Below are 19,278 nucleotides of genomic sequence, written 5' to 3' on the forward strand. Positions count from 1 at the left end.
TTCATTACAGCAGAACTTGATTTCAGGGTCAACCCTTTTTGCAGCAAATTGTTAGCCAGCTAAAATGTTTATTGTCACCACACTCTGGCAGTTTTGACAGTACCTATCAAGTTGAGCTTGACAATATCTGCATACGGCTTCTCCAGCTTTCCCTCACGCAGCCATGAGAGGGATTTAAGACAGAATAAAACAGTCAACAGATAATTGGAGCTATCCCCTCCTTTGTGGAAAAGCCAGGGCTGCCATGGGCCAGGAGAGATGTTTAGGTTGTTGGTGAGATGGTGTTGGGGCACACAGAGAAATATCTTGGTGATTTTATTTATTTCAGATGCAAAACTGCACACATGGAACAATACCCCCTCCCCTCCCCTCCCCCCCCCCCCCCCCCCCCCAGTCTGGCAGTGCATCAACAGAAATCAGACTACAAAGGCATGGTATTTCCTTTGGTCTTTTTCATGTGAGCCACATGGCTTCCCAGGCCCCTCAGCAGGGAACCACCCAGATATTAGTGGAGTTTCTGTGATTCTTCTCCATTCCCATTTGTGTTCTCTTCTGCTCCCCTTAATGCCTGCACAGGGATGAGCTCCCATCTCTGCACTGCGCCCCAAGACCGGAGGATGGACGAGGCCAACTCTGCCTTGCTGCTGAACAGGGTGGGGGGGAAAGGGAGACAGCAGCAGGAATTTTGGGAAAAGAAGAACTGGGGTGAGATGCTGATGAAAACATCAAGGAGTGGACAAGGCGGCTGCAGCCACAAGGTCTCTAATAAAATGTTGGGGCTTGCTCTGCTAGACAAAAGACAGCAGCTTTGCAGCTCAAGGAGGGACTCTTCTTTTATCCTGCTTTTTGCTCCTCCATGCCTTTACCTTTTCCCCCAGCTAATGCTCAGGGAAGGTGAGCCAGTCTGGAACCACTGTGAAGGGGTTTTGTTTCCTTGCTTGCTGGAGCTGAGTGAAGGCTGTTTCATCTCAACAGGCTGCTCCCAACACCCCCTAATTTGAGAACTCCTGCATGCAGGCAGCAATGGAGTTGAGTGACCTTGTTGAATCCTGGCCGCTGCAGCTGCCAGAGAACAGGGGAGGAAAAGAAAGGAGGGGAGGAGGAAGAGGCACTTTGCTGTCTCCCATTAAAGCCCCAAGAGGCTGAAGATGAGAGAGCGGAAGTTTCAAATTGCCAGAACGTAATTCTGAAAGTCATTTTCCAAGCGCAGAGCTCTCTGCAATGTCACCTCTCATCTTCCAAGGTGGGGATTGAAGGGACAATAAAGCACAGAATATTCTGCAAAGGCAGAGCTGCTAATTCAAAGAGGGAAGAGGTGCCAGTCCCCAAACGGTCTGTGTCGCACCCCTTTCTGCTGGAGAGCTGTGCAGTCAGATGTAGCTGTACAAGGGCCCAGCTCCAGCTCCTTTCCTGAACCGTATCCAGCCTGGATGCAGGATCCAGCTGGCTTGTCCAGGCCCTTCTAAGACTAAGGATCTCAAAAGAAGCCCCCCTATTCAACAGTTGGATTTTTAATTTGACTCAAACTCCTGACTTTCAATCCAATGGCAATGATAATGATTATTGAGATCATTATTTTCTCAGATCTCCCTGAGACCAGCAGATAGAGGTGTGGAAGAAAAGGTGCACTTAGATATTCACACCCCTCTGCCCCAACCCAGCAAAGGTGTCCCTCCCTGCCCTCTCTTCCAGCCCTCTGCCTGCAAAGAAATCTGGGTTACGGAGTTAGGTGTATTCAACAAGAGTTTGGCCCAGGGTCTTGCCCCAATGAGTGAATTGTCCTCTTTTTCTGCAGACTTTGCCAACATTTATTCCAACTGCATCCCCGACTATGTTTATGAAATAACAAATACCTAAATATGCAGACATGTCCTGCTGAGATAAAATGCTTTCAATTCTCCTTCCGCTAATATCAGCTTGTCCCATCCTCCTTATTACTGGTGCCAACTGTCTCTCCAAGCACAGGTTTTTCCCCTCTCCCTTTCCCAAATTACTGGAGCTGAGACTGGGCCAGGTTTGCTCTCTTTTTGCAAATGTGCCTTTTTGCCCACCCAGGTGAGGGTGCTGAGTTTTTACGCTGACAATCAATTTTTGCAAGGTAATCCCTTCCCTATCCCACTTTCAGAAATGACACTTTTCCTTCTCTTCAGACCAGGGCTGATCCATGAAAAGAACTGGGCTTGTTTTAACCTCAGGTGATAAACTGGGAACAAGGAGTCTACAACCTGGAGACAGCACTTTGTCCTCTAAGCCAATGGGGTATCAAAGTTCAGTGCTATCCCTGGTTAGTTGTATTATTATTATTATTGTTATTATTATTATTATTATTTCCTGGTAACTATTTCCCTGCTTTTCCATCTGGGAGGCCAGTGAGAATATTGCTTTCTGGCCTGCATCCAGTTTTCTCCAGCTGGGATCAGTTCAGTCCAATGTTGCCATCTGTCCTTTGAGGCAGGGGGACATCCTCTTCCATTTTGGGCCTCGCCCAGAACCAATTCCCCCTTTCCCTTCCCCAGTGCACCCTGGACTCGACCAAAGCATCCAACAAACTGCATGTGACCATCATTAGACTCGTGCATTTCTAAATTGACTTGGGCATGTGAGAGTCCAGTGAGTGGACTGTTGGCTGTCCACAGCCAGCCTGTGGATTGCCCTCAGGGCAGTGGACTCTGTCCCCATCCACAGGGTCAGCTGGGGGCTCAGGTGTGCACAGGGTGCCCAGAGAAGTTGTGGCTGCCCCATCCTGGGAAGTGCCCAAGGCCAGGTTGGAACCTGGAATAGTGGAAGGTGTCCCTGCCCGTGACAGGGGATTGGAATGAGATGAGCTTAAAGGTCCCTTCCAACCCAAACCATTCCATGACTGGGCTCCCTGGGGATGCTTCGCCTGGGGGAGTAACTGGGGTGTGTGTTCCCTTCCCCCCTGCACTGGGATGTGCCCGTTGTCGCTTCTTCTCTCCCCTCATTACCGGCGGGAGGGATGCGCGGATCCCCCGCCCGCTCGGGAGGAGGGGTCCCCTTCCCCTGCTCCCCTCGCTGCCAGCCCGGAGGGGGGGCCGGGAGGGGGGTGCGCATCCCCGGGGCGGGGGCGGGGGGGACCGGATTGGCCGCCGAGTGCGCTGCGAGGATTTTGCGGCGCGGCCCCATTGGCCGCCGCCGCCCATAAGTTTTTGCTCCGGACGGGAACTTTTCCCAGGGAAGATGGAGTAACCCCGGGCGGCTCCGCGCCCGCTCCCCCCGCCACCCCGGGCCAGGCAGCCACCGCCACCCGGCAAGGATGAAGCTCTGCGGGACTTTCCTCGGTTCGTAGCCGTTCGCCGGCGGATGCGGGGGGTGCGGTGGGAGTGTAGGGAGGGTATTCCTTAGTGTGTCTCCCCCGTTTCTCCTCTAAAACACTTGAGTTGCTCAATTCTGCCTGAGTCACGCCTTGGCAAAGGGGCTCGGTCGCCGAGGGCGGGGGAATGCGAGCCCGCAAACTATTCCTCCTTGTTTTATAGTATTTTGCCCCCAGTTAGGCGGTAGAAAGAGGTTCCCGAGTATATTTCGGAGCGCAGGTCTTCCGTGTTCGCGTTTTGCGAGCGAGGTGCCGGTGTCACCCCCGCCTCTCCTCGCTGCGCTCCGGGCTCAGCTGCGAAGGGGCTACAGGTGCGGGGGTGCGCGACCCCCGGTGCTGCTGCTCCGAGGCACCGGCGGGGCTTTGTCCCCGCTGCCGCGGGTTTCACCTAATTACAAAGGACGAGGAGCGAAGGGGAGGGGGGCGAGGAGAAAATCCTGTTTTCTGCAGCTTCTGGTCACAGTTCTGCTGGGGAAGGGGGTGGTGGTGGTTGGTTTGGTTTTGTGGGGTTTTTGTTTCCCCCTCTTGCACATTGCTGGATAATAAAGGGGTGAGGGGGATGTTATTAAATAAAAAGTTAGTTCGTGCCTGTTCATCTGGGTGTGTGTTTCAGCGCCCGCATTACCCGAGGCACAAAGGAGGAAGTTTTGGGATAATGCGAGGTGCCTTTTGCAAAAGATGGTGATTGCTCCAACTGTTGTTCTTCAGGGAGAAAAGGGCTCTAGATTTGGCTTAGACAAAGGCATTGCCTCTTCGGGAAGAACCCGCCCAAACGGGAGCGAAGGGGCGCGCTGGAGAGCGAGCGAAGGGTTATTAAAAGTTTTTTGTGCCTGTGCATGTTGTTCCATCTGCCAGGGGCCTGTAGTGGGCAGGTTTCTTCGCAACCCTTCAGCTGTTCCATATACAATATTAATGCTGGCCATTTCTATTCGGCATACAACAGCACTAATTGTAGTCTGAGGCATTAAGGCAGCCAGCCCATCTGCATAGAAGCTTTCAGAAAGAAACAAGGAAAAAAAAAAATCTTTCACCCCCAGCTGGTAACCGGAGAAGTTGGTGCCAATTACAAATGCATAAAGTTTGAGATCTAATTTTCTTTGAAACAGACTCAAAGAAGCCAATGGAACACAGTGTGGTGGGTTTATGGCTGTGTTTACACAAGCAAATGGAGTTTTATTTTAAATAATTTCAAACTTGAAGAGCCTGATCTGAAAACACGAAGGAGGGGAAATGGCATGGAGAGCAGGGGAGGGGCGTGAAGGGAATCTGCTTTTAAAAATCCTCTCTGGGTTCAGCTCTGAAGGCGCCCTGCAGGCAGGGACTCTCGGAGCCCCCGTCTTAAAACCACTGAAGATGAAAATACGTGAACATTTATTTTAGACCTCTCAATTGCACGGCTCCCTTTAGGGAAGCGACGGCTCTTTGAGACCTGGAAACGCACGATAATTATCTCCTCCCTGAAAACAGCTGTGGAGTGGCTCTGGAGAGGTTTAGGGAGAGTATGTGGGGGAGAAACACGATTAAAAAATGGCTGAAAAAATAGTTTAAAAGGTCGGAAGTGTGCGCAGGAGGGAGCGGGCGGAGCTGTCCGTGGTGCTGACCCGCCGCCGCCTGGAGCCCACGCGTGGCCTCGCGTTGCGCCGCCGGCTCCTCCAGCGTGGGGTGTGGGGCTGTTGCCTGAGACGGAGATTTTCTGGGGGTGAGAAGGGATTTGGGGGCTGCGAGATGGGAATTCCTGCCGCTGCTGAAGTTGGTGGCGGTGAGAAACTCCGGGGAAGGCGCCGCTTCTTTGCAGCGTTTTGGGAGGAGAGCAGAGGGAAGTCTGGCGAGTTTGGGAACAAAGAAAAGCCGAACACCCTCTCGCAGCCCAGAGCTCAGCCGGATGGTATCAGAGCTGTCAGCTGCCTTAGGGCTCGTAGGTGCGTCGCGTGTTAATAAATGCAACAGCAGCAGTAATAAAATTCCTCTCTTAACGCACGGAGAGGCACATGTGTGTGCTCATATCCATGCAGGCTGCGTGTGCTCCAATTTATGGGGGAGCACACACAAGTAAACACACTTCCGTGCTGCCTCCCTGCCGAATCTATTGTGCTTTTGTTTCTCAAGTTTTAGCATTACGGCTCTAAATGAAACAGCGGTGGAGAGGAGCAGGCAGCATTGTGAGCGGAGGGGAGCCGAGTCCACCCAGCCCTCCCTTTGATTCTATCGCGGGTGCAGAACAATGGAGATGCAGTGTAGCACCAGGCCTGCTGCCTGCAGATAAGAGTTTAATAGAATTTCTGAATGCCAAAGGTTTAGGATGTAAAATATCCCTGTCTTCGTGGTGTGTCCAAAGGAGATAGAAAACAGCTTTTCAGGAGTACTCTCTGCTGAATATCTCCTTTATGTTAATGGTTTAGGAGCACACCAGGCTGGTAAGCCATGGAAATGGGCATCCTAACAACCCCCAAAGCGGCCTCAACAGTTTAAAATTAGTATCTCTGCCACCCTCTCCTCAATAAAAGCCCTGAGATGGGAAATTGAATCACTCCTTCCTGCCATGTGCCCTGCAATGGTCTGTGGGTGAGATGGAGTTGCTGGCAGCACCTACTCCAGCCCAATCTGCCAGGTTTTGGGCAGTTCGAGAGGCTTTTCCCACTGCTGCCTGCACCTAACGTGCCCAGGGTGGGGGTGAGCTGGAGAGGAGTCTGAGGCCCTGCAGCTCTGGAGCTGGAGTTTCCCACAGGAGAGTGCATCCTCAGCAGGATTCAGCTTTCCCTGCCAGGCTCTGCCTCAGCTCTCTCAGGGCTCCTGGGGTTTCTGTCCATTTGTGAGCTCCCGCACCTTTTTGGAAATCTTCATTAAGACGACAGGGAAGTCTTAATTGTCTCGGTGATGCTGGGGATGGCACGAGGGTGCGGGGAAAAGCACTGGGTAGAAAAGTGTCGTTCCCTCCCCTCCTCTCCCCAACCCGTGGGGCTGCAGCCTGCCTGTGTTTTCCCCCGCTATTTCAGAAAAGTTGCAGTCCAAGTGCTAATGCTCCCGTCTGGCAGGGGGCAGGGATGCGATGTGCTAATGCCCTTCCTGCCTCACCGTGCCGGGCTCTCTCCCCGGAGCCTCCCTCCCTCCAGCTCGGCGAGTACTTTCTCCTCCCGGGGTGGCCGGACCTCCACGAAATGAGCATTTTCATGGAAAGGCGATGCTAACTCCTGGAAAGTGTGACTCTTTTTTGGGGGAAAAGATGCAAAATGCAAGAACGTTCACTTTTCTCACTTAGAAACAATCCCTAAACTGTTTTAGCCACCGTTTTCTTTTAGGACTTTTCCTTATGTTGTTCTTCCCATCCCAACACCCATAATGTAAAGCACCTTCTCCGGGGTGAGGTTTTGTCTGCTGGGAATACATTGCGTCATTTTTAATTTTTTTTTTTTTTTTTTTTTTTTTTTTTTTTTTTTTTTTGCTTTTAAGGGGAGGAAAAAAAAATTAAAATATTTATACACCTTTTAACCACCGGCTTTTGAATATGTATATCAGCTAATATGCAATACTTCCAGGTTCATAGAGGCGATAAATTTCCCAGTCTGTTCTTTATGGTGATAGGTCATCTTCCTAACCACCAATAAATATTGTAAAGTACTTTCGCTGGAGCTGTGCTAACCCAGGGCATCTGTCACTCGCTGCTTGCTGCTATTAGGAATTATTGGGCCGTACCACGCGCCGGGATGCGCGGGGGGGACACGGAACGGCGCTCGTCGCGCTCGCCGTCCTTTTGTGTTGCTGCTGTCAGAGGAGCCCCGAGCCTCGTGCATATTAATTATGAATCAGCTCGGGCAAAATCATTCACCTTCTGCCGGGTCTTGGGGAGGGGGGAGAGCGAGGAGAGAGGGGCCGGCGGGGCTGGGAGAGCCCCAACTCTCGGTGCACTCAAGGCAGCCGCTCCATCTCTCTCGCTCGCTCTCTTTGATGCTATACTGTAAATTTATTTCACCTCAGAGAGTAAACAGATATATTGCAACCCCAAGGGTTCATGGGTAGTGTATTTACAAAGGGAAGGCGCAGCAAGCCCCCTCTGTGCCATTTCCATTAATGAGAGCGGTCATTAAGTAAATGAGACATTGCCTTTAGCAGGCTTAAGAGTTCACACACTAAGGAGTATCAGATATTTAATTGAAACCAACAACCCGTCTTACACGCGTGTTACTGGTGTAGGGAAGTGGGCTGCCCTCCAAGAACTCTCCCCCCACAACCTCCCCCATGCAAATTTCATGATTGGTTTCCGTGATGTCATTTTGTAAAGGGGCAGACAATAGCTGTGGGGAAAGGTAAGTCAATATTATGTTCTTTCGCTGACAAAGGCAGATAATGCTGGCTTTTTTTCCTTTCTTTTTTTTTTTTTCTTTTTTTTTCGCTCTTCTTTTTTTTTTTTTTTTTTTTTTTCCCCTCCCCTCCCTTGGATTGAGACAGAGGGGAAAGGCTTTCGGAGCACACAGTTGATGTAAACAGACGCAGGCGTTTCGCCTTTACAGCACGAAGGCTGGGTTGTTGTTTTGAAAATTGCACTGGAGAACCGAGGGGATTTTTATGATGATCATCATGCTCCTAGGTCCATCTTTGCTCGCTCGCTCTCTCGCCGGCTGCGAGACGCTAGTGGACATGTTATGCTTCTGACTGAAAAGAGGTTGAATAAGATGAGAAAGGAGGAGATTTATTAAAAAAAAAAAAAAAAAAAAGCACAACGTCGCATTCAGCCGGGAAACTTTCTGAATATTTCTGGAAGAGGATGCTTGCCGGGTTTGTGAACCGCGAGATCGGTGGATGTTTATCCGGAGGGAGGTGTTAGCAGAAGACGCTCCCGGGCGCCGGGAGGAGTTTGCGCCGGCGGCCCCGCGGCCGCGGAGCTCTCGGAGGTGCTGACGGCCGGGCGGGACCGGGGCTCCACGCGTCCCTCGCCGCTCTCCCCTCACCCCCAGGCCCCTTCCTGCCAAAACTCCAGCCCAAGTCCGCAGCTCCGCACTCCTGGGGCGTTGGGGAGCTCCGCGGCCCCCTCGCCCGGGGACGTGGGTGCGGAGGGCTGGCGGCTGCTCCCTCCTGCCACTGCCAGACTTTTCTTTTTTGTCCTTTTTTTCCCTTTCCCCCCACTCTGCTTTCCGATTATTGCCTACTTTAGAGTTCTCTATTTATAGCAGCGAGGCACAAGGGAAGTGTGCCATGTTTGTGGATTTCTCTCTTTACGTTGACCACGACAGAAATCGGCGTGTTCTTATTTTTAGCTTGCTCGGAAGAGGCTTTGCTTGGCTAATCTCTTTATCAATTTTAGCAAAGTTTGTTGTTGTTGTTGTTGTTCCGTGGGTTATTCGGAGAAGGAGCGAGGGGCAGGGGGCTGGTGCCTGGGGATGTGCTGGCGCTGCCATCGGCCCCGCCGAGTTGGGCTGAGTTTGGGGTGCAGTTTGCCGGCGGGTAGGACCGACCCTCCCCGGGGAGGCGGCCCCGAAGGGGGGTCGGCACCCTCGGAGGCTCTCCCACACAAAGGGGCAGCTCGTGGGGATCAGCGCTCTCGGAGCAGGAGGCTTGGGGCATGCCCGGCTCCCCGGAGCCGGGCAGGGGAAGGGGGCAGGTTGCCCACTGCCCCCCTCGACCCAGCCGGGCAGCAGTGCGGGGGCAGCCGCTCTCCTCCCGCTATTGTTGAGCCCCCTCGCTTCGAGCAGCCGCTGAAAACAAGTGCGAAAAGCCCCGGCTAAACCTTCGTCATCGCCCTGCCGCTACTTTTAGTTATTTTTTTTTCTTTTTTTCCCTTTCCCTCTTTCTCGTTGGCTCATCTGCTGTTATTATCAGCCTTTTCCATATGGCCACTTTAATTAATGGCAGACAAAAGGGAGTTTGGGGGGGGGGGGGGGGAGGAGGAATCTAGGAATTAGAGTTTATAGTTGGTTTGTCTCTCTCTGATGCTGTCATAGAAACCAGAAGCAAAGATGCCGCCTTTCCACTTCTTTGTATGATCCTGTTTATTGTTCCCGAGCGGCGCAGATTGGAGCAGGCGCGTGTTGCAAAGCACAAACCAGCGCCGGCTGCTACCACCGGGAAACCCGGGCACAACTTGTCCCCTTCGGCTCTTTCAAACCTGCGTGCCCTCCCCCCTTCTCTCTCCTCCTTCACCTGCCTCGGGAAGAACAAGGAGAACTTGGTTTTCCTTTTTGTTTTTTTTTTTTCCTTCCTCTTGCTTTCTTTTCTTTTTAAAATTTTTTTTTTCCCCTCCAAGTGATACTGTGGGTCTGTGGGATCCCCGCCGCACAAGGAGTAGGAAAAGTCTGGGAAGTTGGGTTTTTCCCTTCCCGGAAAGCAGACGGGAGCTGTCCCCTGTGTCCCGCTGGAGTTGGGGTCCGGAGCGGCGGCTCCGGCTCTGTCCCGGGTGCTGTTACCGAGCAGTCCCGGTCCCCCCGGGCTGGGCGGCCGCGGTCGGGGTTGGCGATTTCCCGGGGGTCTCGTCGAGGAGGGGCCTGGGCGGGCAGCGCCGCTTGTCCCCTGCTCAGTCCCGAGTGAGGGGTGGTGAATCCGCATGCCTTTCCCCTGCGGGGTTGCCGCCGTCCCGCGGCAGCTCTCGTGGGGCGAGGGGGCAGCGGGGGCACCTCGTGCTGTAGGAAGGACAGGGATTCGGCCCCCTCTCCTCCTCCTGGGAGTCCCGGCGCTTGGCCCGGCTGGAGGGCGGTCCCGCTGCCGGACGGTGCTTAAGGTCACTGCCAAGGGTGGCGTTGGTGACTTTGGGACGGGGGTGACCCCTCCCCGTTTGGCAGATCCTGGGCTGGAAGTGGGCGAGGACCCCCTCCCCTGAAGACCCCAAATCTCCCCCATTCTCGCCCCACCTCCACCACCTCCACTCCCCGTCGGTCTGAGCTATTCGGTCCCTTTGCCCCCAGAATCATCCTTGTCCCCAAGGCAGGGGGAACACGAAGCAGGAGGGCAGCAGACCAGGGGTCGGGACGGCTGCTACCCCTACACTTCCCGGTTCTTGTTTTGGAGATCCGGGCTACACCCGTGAATGGCCCGGGCTGGGCTGGGAGACAAGGGCGGCACAGGTGCCTCCCGGCCGGTGGCTGCCCAGCGGGGCCGGGACTGTTCCCAACAGCCCGGAGTCACAAACTGGGGGCTGGGGGTGGGCAGGGGCAGGCGAAGCTCCGGCTCTGCGCCACCCCCGCCCCGTCCCGCAGAGCCCCGGGAGCCGGAGCAGTTCCCGGCAGTCAGATGATGATGATGATGATGATGATGAGGGCAGGGCTGACTTCGCAAGACGTAGCTCGGCGTCAGAGCAGCTGCCATTTTAGCAGACAGTACTAAACCCCCTCCACCCCCCGGAAGGCTCGGCTTTGGGGTGCTGCCTCCAAACTTGCGTTCTGCATGGGACACGCTGCTCTTCTCGGGCTTTGGGGGGAGCAGTGCACCCTAAGTCAGCAATTCTCTCGGAAGCGGCTGAATGACACAGCTTTAGAGCTCAGGAATAGAAACTCTTTTCCCTCCCTGAAATCCCACCGTAGTTTTGCATCAGGACTTGAGGAGGGCAGGTGAGGTTATGCTCCTGAACCCCCAAAATCAGTCTGTGTAATGCTGAATGGTCTCTCTCTCCCTATCCGGCGAGGGGCAGAGCCCTCCTTTTGCAGCCTTGGGGGCGATTTATTTAGCAAGGGATGCTGCTGTGCCCAGCTCTAAGGTTGGGGGGACCGGGACCCTCTGCCCCCTGAGAGCAGAGAGAGAGGAAGGGGAAGCGGAGGATTTACAGTAAAGGCTGGAGCCAGGGCTGGGCTGGGCTTCCCAGAAGACTTGAAATGAGGCATGTGAAGGGGAGGGAGAGGCGGGGAAGCATCGCTTTACCACGGGGAAGTCAGATGAGGAACTTTAATGGCCGAGTGGGGTACAGGACCCACTCTTTCCTTTGCTTTGTGTGAGTTTGTAGATGGAAAGGCTTATTTTTCCAGCTGTAAACTCCATGGCTGCATTTTTAGAGCTCTTCCCTTAATGGCAAAGGGCATCTCCAGCCGTCACTTTATAGCTGTTCCTCTTTCTCATGCACGGGAGCTGAGCATGGAGGATCCTTGCTGCAAACTTCCAGAGCTGGGAATACACCACTGTGTGTTACTCTTCTTTCCCCAACAAATCCCCCTTTGGGTTATTTGTTGTGCAGATACTGTTTGCTCCCTGGCTGTGCAGACAAGGAGGGAGACTGAGGTGGCCCCACACTGCAGGTTTATTTGGCGTTTTGGGAGCTGTGTGAAAAGATTGTCAGCCTGGGCTTAAGTGCCACACAGCCTCTCAGTTCCCAAGTATTTCTGGAGCTTTGACAGAGCAGAAGTTGCTGTCAACAAGGCCTTTCCATCCTTTTCTCTTCCTTTTCTCTTCCTTTTCTCTTCCTTTTCTCTTCCTTTTCTCTTCCTTTTCTCTTCCTTTTCTCTTCCTTTTCTCTTCCTTTTCTCTTCCTTTTCTCTTCCCTTTCTCTTCCTTTTCTCTTCCTTTTCTCTTCCTTTTCTCTTCCTTTTCTCTTCCTTTTCTCTTCCTTTTCTCTTCCTTTTCTCTTCCCCTTCTCTTCCCCTTCTCTTCCCCTTCTCTTCCCCTTCTCTTCCCCTTCTCTTCCCCTTCTCTTCCCCTTCTCTTCCCCTTCTCTTCCCCTTCTCTTCCCCTTCTCTTCCCCTTCTCTTCCCCTTCTCTTCCCCTTCTCTTCCCCTTCTCTTCCCCTTCTCTTCCCCTTCTCTTCCCCTTCTCTTCCCCTTCTCTTCCCCTTCTCTTCCCCTTCTCTTCCCCTTCTCTTCCCCTTCTCTTCCCCTTCTCTTCCCCTTCTCTTCCCCTTCTCTTCCCCTTCTCTTCCCCTTCTCTTCCCCTTCTCTTCCCCTTCTCTTCCCCTTCTCTTCCCCTTCTCTTCCTTTTCCTTCGTTCTCCTGTGTTTTACTGGTTTCTACAAAGAATAACTCTACCCATGTACCCATGCTGGTCTTCCTGGGTGTGTGGTGCAGAGCCCACTGGTGTCTCTGACACCCTTAAAGCTGGATTGTGAGATACTTCCCATCTTCAAATATTTTGTATCAGTTCTGAGGCTGTTTACCTTTGCAAAGTAGAAGTTTGATCCATAGCACAGGCCTTAGAAAGGAGAATCACGGTGTGAATAGAGAAGTGGGGTGATAAGCACAGGCTGTGAAAAGTTTCTGGAGTGAAGAAAGGCCCCAAAATACCTTGTTCCTAGAATGAAATGAGTTTATGTGAGAGTTTCTTCTCTGGGATCTGGGATCCAGGTAATGAGCAATGGCAAAGAGCAGGGTTAGGACATCCCTTCAGCTCTCTTCAGAGATGGGAGGGGGGGAATCTGTCCCCTCCCACTCCCCACAAATATTTTCACCAAGGAGAGAAGGGCTTTATGGGTTTATATTTGGAGTTTCCCCTCTTGTCAGGTTAATCTGTCAAAGGGGATTTCTGAAAGTGCAGCATTTGCCCTTGCCGAGCTCAGGAGCTGCTTTGCTGGGAGCAGCTGCGTGGTGGCTTTGCCCTTTGGGACAGGGCTGACACACAGAAGGTAAAGAGAGCTTTCCAAGCATCTCCTCCCCATGCAGCTTCCCTGGGAGCAGCAGCATGGGAGGGTATCCCTTGGCTCCCCTGAGCTGCTTTCCCACAGCACCTTGCCTGGCAGGGAGGTTGTTTCTGCCCTGGAAATGGCTCAAGTTGGGCATTGAGGTGAGGACATCTCAGGGGCAGGAACATGTATTGAACAATTATGCTTAAAGACTGTAAATATTAAAAATCACCAGAGTGGAGCAGATCCTCAAAAACTTGAAACACTGTGGATTTTCTATGGACTCTTTCATAGAAGGCACAAGCCAGAGTTTTTAGGAAAAATGGCAAATATACACCCCCAAAACGAGTGGTTTTCTACTGTTGAGGTTACTCATCCCCACACTGCTCCTGTGAGGCCTTGCTGAGGGTTTGCAGGAGTGGGTGGGGAGGCAGAGAAGCTTTCTGGGTGGGAGAAGTCCAGACAAACACACTGACCACTTTCTGTGAAATGTTCTCTTGAAGCAGGAGTTTGCCCTTTGAGCAGCTGTACAGTGAACAGCTCCAGCTCCTTTCTAAATCCATGGACCCCCCATGCTACAGGAGCCTTTGGTGAGGCAATGCCTGTAGGAAACTGATCCAGCAGTGCCCTGGATGGATTCAGCACTGGGAATTGTGGCTGGTTTTGGGCAGACCCAAGAGGGAAAAGGCAGATGTGGCTGTGGCTTGTTTATGGATGAGTGGAGGGACAGGAGGTGAGCTGGGGCTCCATCCCGCTGCCCTGCTCCTCTGCTGCTCCCATCAGAGCATCCTGGAGTAGCCACTGCCACACACACGTTCAGGTCTGACTCAGATGCCAGGAGTGTTTTGCAGCGGCAAGGAAATGAATTAGCTGGGAAATCTTGCCCAGGGTGGGGTGGTCTGGTGTGAAAGGATGTCAGGAAAGGGAAATAGGGAATTCCCAGGCGTAGTTTAGTTGAGGAAAAAGTGGCTGGGATCACCTTGTTCTGCCAGCTGGGCTGTTCCCAGCAATGTCAGTCTTAGAGCCGAATGCTGAAGTGCCACGCTCTGCAATGCTCTGATTTTCAGTTTGGTTCGGTTTAGGGAAAAGGAAAAAAAAGGGAAAAAAAATTTCACCTAAATTAAAATACTTTTGATCTTTGTCTTTCATTGAACTCTTTGCTTCAGAGAGAATAGATTAATAAACACTTTCAAATTGAAAAACATAGTTTGGAAAGGTTCCCCTTTCATCTTTAACACAGAGCTTTAATGCTAACCTGGGTATGAGTCGGCTGTTCCCCCATTCCTTTTCCCTCGCTTTTTTTTTTACCTTAACAACAATAACTTTGCTTTTATTGTGATCATGCTGGCCTTTACTGGTCACTTTTTATTCTTTCCTTTTTTATTTTGAAGTCAGCATGTTAAAAAAAAAAAAAATCGCAATGTTATTTTAATCAGACCAAATGAAAGAGCAAATCAGAGCGAGAATTTTAATCTGCCCCAAGCAAAACTGCCTTGTACATCTGTCATGTTGGGATTAGTGGAACTCTTTAAAGAAGCTGAAGACTTTTTAAACAAAGTATTAAACATTTGTGACCTGATTTCCATTCTTACAATATTCTCATTAATAAGAGCGCAGGCTGAAAAGACATCTGTTAGGTCCTATTTGTTTTAAGAATATTAAAGACTAATAAGAATATTGGAGGGCGGGGGTGTGTGGGGTGTGTGTCTCAGAGCTGCAGTTTTCCAAAGTGATTTTGGGTCTAACTTCGTGTGTGGAAGGGGGAAACATAAATCTTGGACCTCAAGTTGGATGCTCCATGTTGTTGTTCGTGGTCAGTTTAGGCTGGTGGTGCTTGTGTGAGGCTTCCCTTTGGGCTGGGAGCTTTGCCTAGGGTTCCATCCCTGCTTAGGGAGTGGAGAAGGGGAAACTCTGCCTTTCCAAGATAAAATGTAGGCTGAAATGGTGCAGAAGCAGAGATACAGCACAACTCCCATGTGTGTGTCGCCTGCCCTCATCCAGCGCTGCTTTGGACCAGCCAGGAAACAGAGTAGGGAGGGAGTGAAAATGTCCTTCATGGATCTGCTGCTTGCTTTTTGCTTGATGGGAAGGCTGTTAAAGTAAATGGCCCAGCTTGGACCCCTAAGGAAAAAATAAAGCCAGGCATGTGCTGGGTAAAGTACTTGCTGAAAGAAGCCTTCCCTATTAACGTGCATATATGGTTTAAGAGAAGGTTGCTGTCGACTGCAATCTTTGCATCTTGTTTATGCTTGCTGGGTAAAATATTAACTAAAGCATCTGAACATAAAGTTCTGGTGTGAAAGAATATCAGCAGGGGAGAGCCATATGGTGCCAGGCTGCTAACAAAATACCAAACGCTGGAGATTCCTTTTTGCAGAAGCCTGAAAACTCTCGTTCCCATCCATAATACATGAGTTCACGCCTTTGATTACTCCAAACATTAGTCCAAGCAGTGCGGGCGTCTCTTTGGAGCTTACACAACTTAGGGCACGCCGTGCTCTTCCCCCCTCTTCCTTTACATAAAAGAAATCGATGTCGAGCTGTTAAGATACAAATATCCAATATGCTGTAAGACAATATGTTTCCGAAACTGCTGCGTAAGCTGCCTTCCCTCTAATTAAATATAAACTGCAGTAGAGACTCAGCTTTCTTCGTTCCTCTGCTTGAAATTGTTTGGCAAGCATGTGGCTCTCCCTAGGACAGCATCTGCAAGCGAGGTTGGTGCCAGTTTTGGGGAAGCCTCTCGCTCCTTGTGGGTGCAATCAGAACCTTTCTGATCGATGCTGAGGGCTGTAATCGTCTCTCTGAGCAACAGCTCCCAGGCACGTTTATCTGAGCCCTCTCTGCAAGTCCAGGGTCGGGTGCATTCAGCAGCAAAGGATTCAAACCCAGCATTAGGAGGATCCCCTGGTGAATATTATTATAAAGTACAAGAGATGGCTCTGGGGGAGCTTTCTTGCACGCAGTATTTAAAAACCAAGTTATTGCTGGCAAAATCTATAGGTGACAGTCTGAGCACTTTTGAAAATCTTTTCTCTTTTTTCAAACAATCCCTTGAAACCAACAATTAGACGTTGAACAACTCGTGCTTGTCACTGAGTGTGGCTGGTTAAGATGTGTGGTGAGCACCCCATTCTCTGAGCACAGAAACACCTCCAGAATGCAGAGAAACCTCCCCAGCAGCTGCCTTTGGTTAACCCACATTTCAGAGCTGGAGCATTTCCCTGCTCCTCATGCTCTCCAGCCTGGGTGATGCAGCTCTGGGGGGTGGCAGGCAGTGGCTCTGTGGCAGCTGTGGGTCTGGGGCCAAAGCTTGCATTCAAGTCACCTGTTTCAGCTCTTGGCTATCCAAACTGTCTTGGAAGCACATCAGGTTTAGCACCTAAATGCAGAATTAGGCTTTCCTTTTAGCACTGGCTCTTCCCACTGTGGCTGTGTGGGCGATACAGGGTGATGGGATGGGAATTGTCAATGCCAAAACCTTGCTGGCTGAATGTCTGGCAAAAGTTTTGGGGCAGGGAAGAGTCAAATCTGCAATACTGTGTCCCAAAGAAAGGCTGCTCTGGTGAGCTGCTAGGATAAGTGAAGATGTCAGGTGGGCTTTGAGAAAAGTTGTCTGATTTCAGCCTAAAACTGCCTTCTAGTGGGGCCTAAAGCCTAAACTCAGCCTTTCTGGGGAACATGTGTCCAGTCCTTGCTCTGCACACAAAGCCCCAGTGCCTGTGTGGGAATGAGAGGAAAATAAATGAATTCACTTCCATGGCAAAGGAAAAAAAAATCTTTATTTGTAGGAAATCAGAGTCCTTGGGTGGATGAGATTCTGGGTAAAGTTATGTTGGGCAAAGTTAGCCAAACTTGAGTGGCTTTGCAGAGAGGAAAGAGTTCATCCCTCTAAATGCTGATGTGGCCATGAGCACGTCTGGAGTCCCAGCTTCTCCTGCTTGTGCATCCGTTTCTCTTCCATAATTCTGAAGCTTTGCATCTAGTGAGCTTCTGGCAAGTGGAGTTAAAGGTTTGTTTGTTGCCCTCAATATTTTGATGTAATTAGTCAGTGAGCAACTCGCTGCTTTTGCCCAGAGAAACGCGCTCTCCAAGAACACAAGTGACAGGAGAGGATTAATAGCCTTCTGGAGAGAGCTGCTCCATTTTTTATTTAATAAAAAAGAAAAAAAAAAGAAAGTGGAGGGGAAAAAAAAAAAAGCGTGCCTGTGAGCAATGTTGTTGCTTTAAAAAAAATGACATTCGAAACGGTTAACTCTGCCTTCGGTGTCTCAGCAGAGCACAGAGTTGTCAGCTCCTGTCCCACATTCCCTAGAAACTTCCAACTCCCTCTCATCATGGAGCAGCTTTCCTGGCTCCCAGGGAGGCAGGTGGCTCTGGCAGGTTGGCTGCTCCCTCTGCACTCACCCACCAAGCAAGGACACCCTGCCAGAAACGGGAGGATTGGGAGAAAATGATTTGGAGGAGAGAGAAACTTCCAGCTTGATGGGTAGAAGCTGATCCTTGGCTGTGGGGTCTGAGGGTACCTGTGGGACTGTGTGGGCTTTCCCTGCTCCTGGCTCAGTTTTGGGACAAAACCGATGCAGCACAGAGGGCTCAGCCCATGAAAGGAGCTGGAAGTGGGGATGAAAGCTGCTCCAAGAGCAGTGCCCATGGGCATCCAGCTGCTGCCTCACCCTCCTCCTTGTTGTCCCTGCACTGCATTCCCAAGCAAGTGAAGGCTGCAGGAAGGACAGAAAGGTATCACTCGCCTCTATTTAATTTCAATTACACAGAGCCCGCAGGAGTGCTCAGAGCGGTGCCAGCAGGGCTATAAACTCAACATATTTGATGATTCTCCTTTTTTTCAGGCAAATGGTGCACAGCAGCCGGCCCATTCAACAGCAATAATCCTGGGGGGCTGTGACACTCGTGCTGCAGTGGTGACTCCTGTTTAATGAGCTGACCCTTCAGAAGGCATTAATTGCCTCATTTCGTGGTGGGCAGCGTGGCACCCTGTGCCTGGCCCTGGTCTGGGGGTTCTGGCTTGGTTTGAGTGTGCCAAGCCTGGGAGGGGGATGCTGGTGGGGGCTGAGAGCCAGCGGGCACTGAGCAGAGCTGCCTCATACCCCTGGGGAGTTGTTGCTGCACGATGATCTCACCTCCTTTTATGCCTTATTGCTTCTGTCTCCCTGACTCCATATGACACACGCTTACGTGTCAACTTTTCACTTCTTATATGGCAGCAGAGAGAAAAGGCTTAATATCATAAAGACAAGCTGGCAGCTGGGAAGTAGTCCATTTAGTCATCTAACTTTGCGTCAGAGGCACTGCCAGCCCCTTCCCTGGCTCTTCCAGGCAGCTTCTCCCTCCTCTGCCCGACCTGGTGTCACATGTGGTAGAAATCCCTGTCAGGAAAACACCTCCTTGAGCAGATACTGTTGATGGACCCCAGTCCTGTGCTGGGGGCAAGGAGGTTTGTGTTCCACAAACACATGTGCATGCCCAGCTTGGGCCAAATTTGGGCAGAAACAATGTGGAGTTTTGTTTTAGCTTTTGGGGTTTTGCAGTTGTTTTTACCCAGAACCTACAGGGCTGAGGGTGAGGTGCCACAGCAGATTCAAAGTAACTTGGGCTGTGACAGTCAGCACTGGGGCATCTCAGGAGGTTTGGAGCTCAGAAGGAACTCAAGAATCATTGACAGCTAAATCTATGGATAGCTAAAGTGGTAGAGGAAAGACCAGTTCATATTTCCCATTTCTTCTACTCTTTCCCTGCACGCTGAGGAAATCTGTATTTGCTTCTCAGAAGCAGATACTGAACACTGTGCTGCTCCATCCCAGGAAGGTTGTCTGTAGTGGCCTTTTTACATTTGGCTTCCCCTCAGTGCTCAGCCTTGTACCCCCCTGTGCAAGCACCGTGCTCAGGCTCTCTCTTCCCTTATCCCTTAGTTTCCAAGCTGATGATAGAGAGGTTTGGATGCAGTGTGTCAGATACTCAAGCTGGATCAATGCCTCCAACTCAGTCTGTTTACATCCATCCATACTGGGAGTACTGCCCTGTGCAGGCTTACAGCAGCTGTGGGGAAGGGGACTTTGGTTTCAGCACTTGCTGACGCCTCCTTTCACCCCTCAACTTGTTGGGGTGGGCTTGTGTCACCAGTTTGGGGGGACAGCCTTGTCCCCATGCCCATGTTTGAGGAGATGCACAGAGAGCTGGTGCTGTGACTGCTGCTGCCATGGTGGAGGTGGAAGCAGCACTGTGCTGCTCTCCCCAGAGGTTGTCCCAACAGCTGGGAGAAAGAGAGGTGAATCGGGGGAGTCTTGGAGCTGAAATCCTCAACTCTCGTTTGTTCCTCTGAATCATCGTGGCTCCTTTCTCACCAGCCCCTTCTTCAGCCACCCTTCTCCTTGTTCCTCTTCAGGCCCAGGAGTCCTAATATTGC

At 51.4% G+C, this 19,278-nt stretch overlaps 1 protein-coding gene across 6 annotated transcripts in view; it reads left to right on the top strand.

Annotated features, from left to right (window-relative positions):
* Nucleotides 1–3,199: 3,199 nt before the first annotated feature.
* Nucleotides 3,200–19,278, top strand: part of MYT1 (myelin transcription factor 1) — a 65,381-nt gene continuing 49,302 nt past the window's right edge. For 3 of the 6 annotated variants that reach the window (XM_048321915.1, XM_048321916.1, XM_048321917.1), the window contains exon 1: nt 3,200–3,299. In XM_048321915.1, the coding sequence (XP_048177872.1) occupies nt 3,275–3,299 (25 nt within the window). In that variant the 5' untranslated portion in view covers nt 3,200–3,274. Of the gene's footprint in view, nt 3,300–7,402; nt 7,633–7,691; nt 8,218–19,278 lie in introns of those variants that run through there. The other 3 variants (XM_048321919.1, XM_048321918.1, XM_048321920.1) reach the window with 3 other exon arrangements.

The sequence above is a fragment of the Corvus hawaiiensis genome, chromosome 17 (genome assembly GCF_020740725.1).
Source record: "Corvus hawaiiensis isolate bCorHaw1 chromosome 17, bCorHaw1.pri.cur, whole genome shotgun sequence".
NCBI lineage: Eukaryota > Metazoa > Chordata > Aves > Passeriformes > Corvidae > Corvus > Corvus hawaiiensis.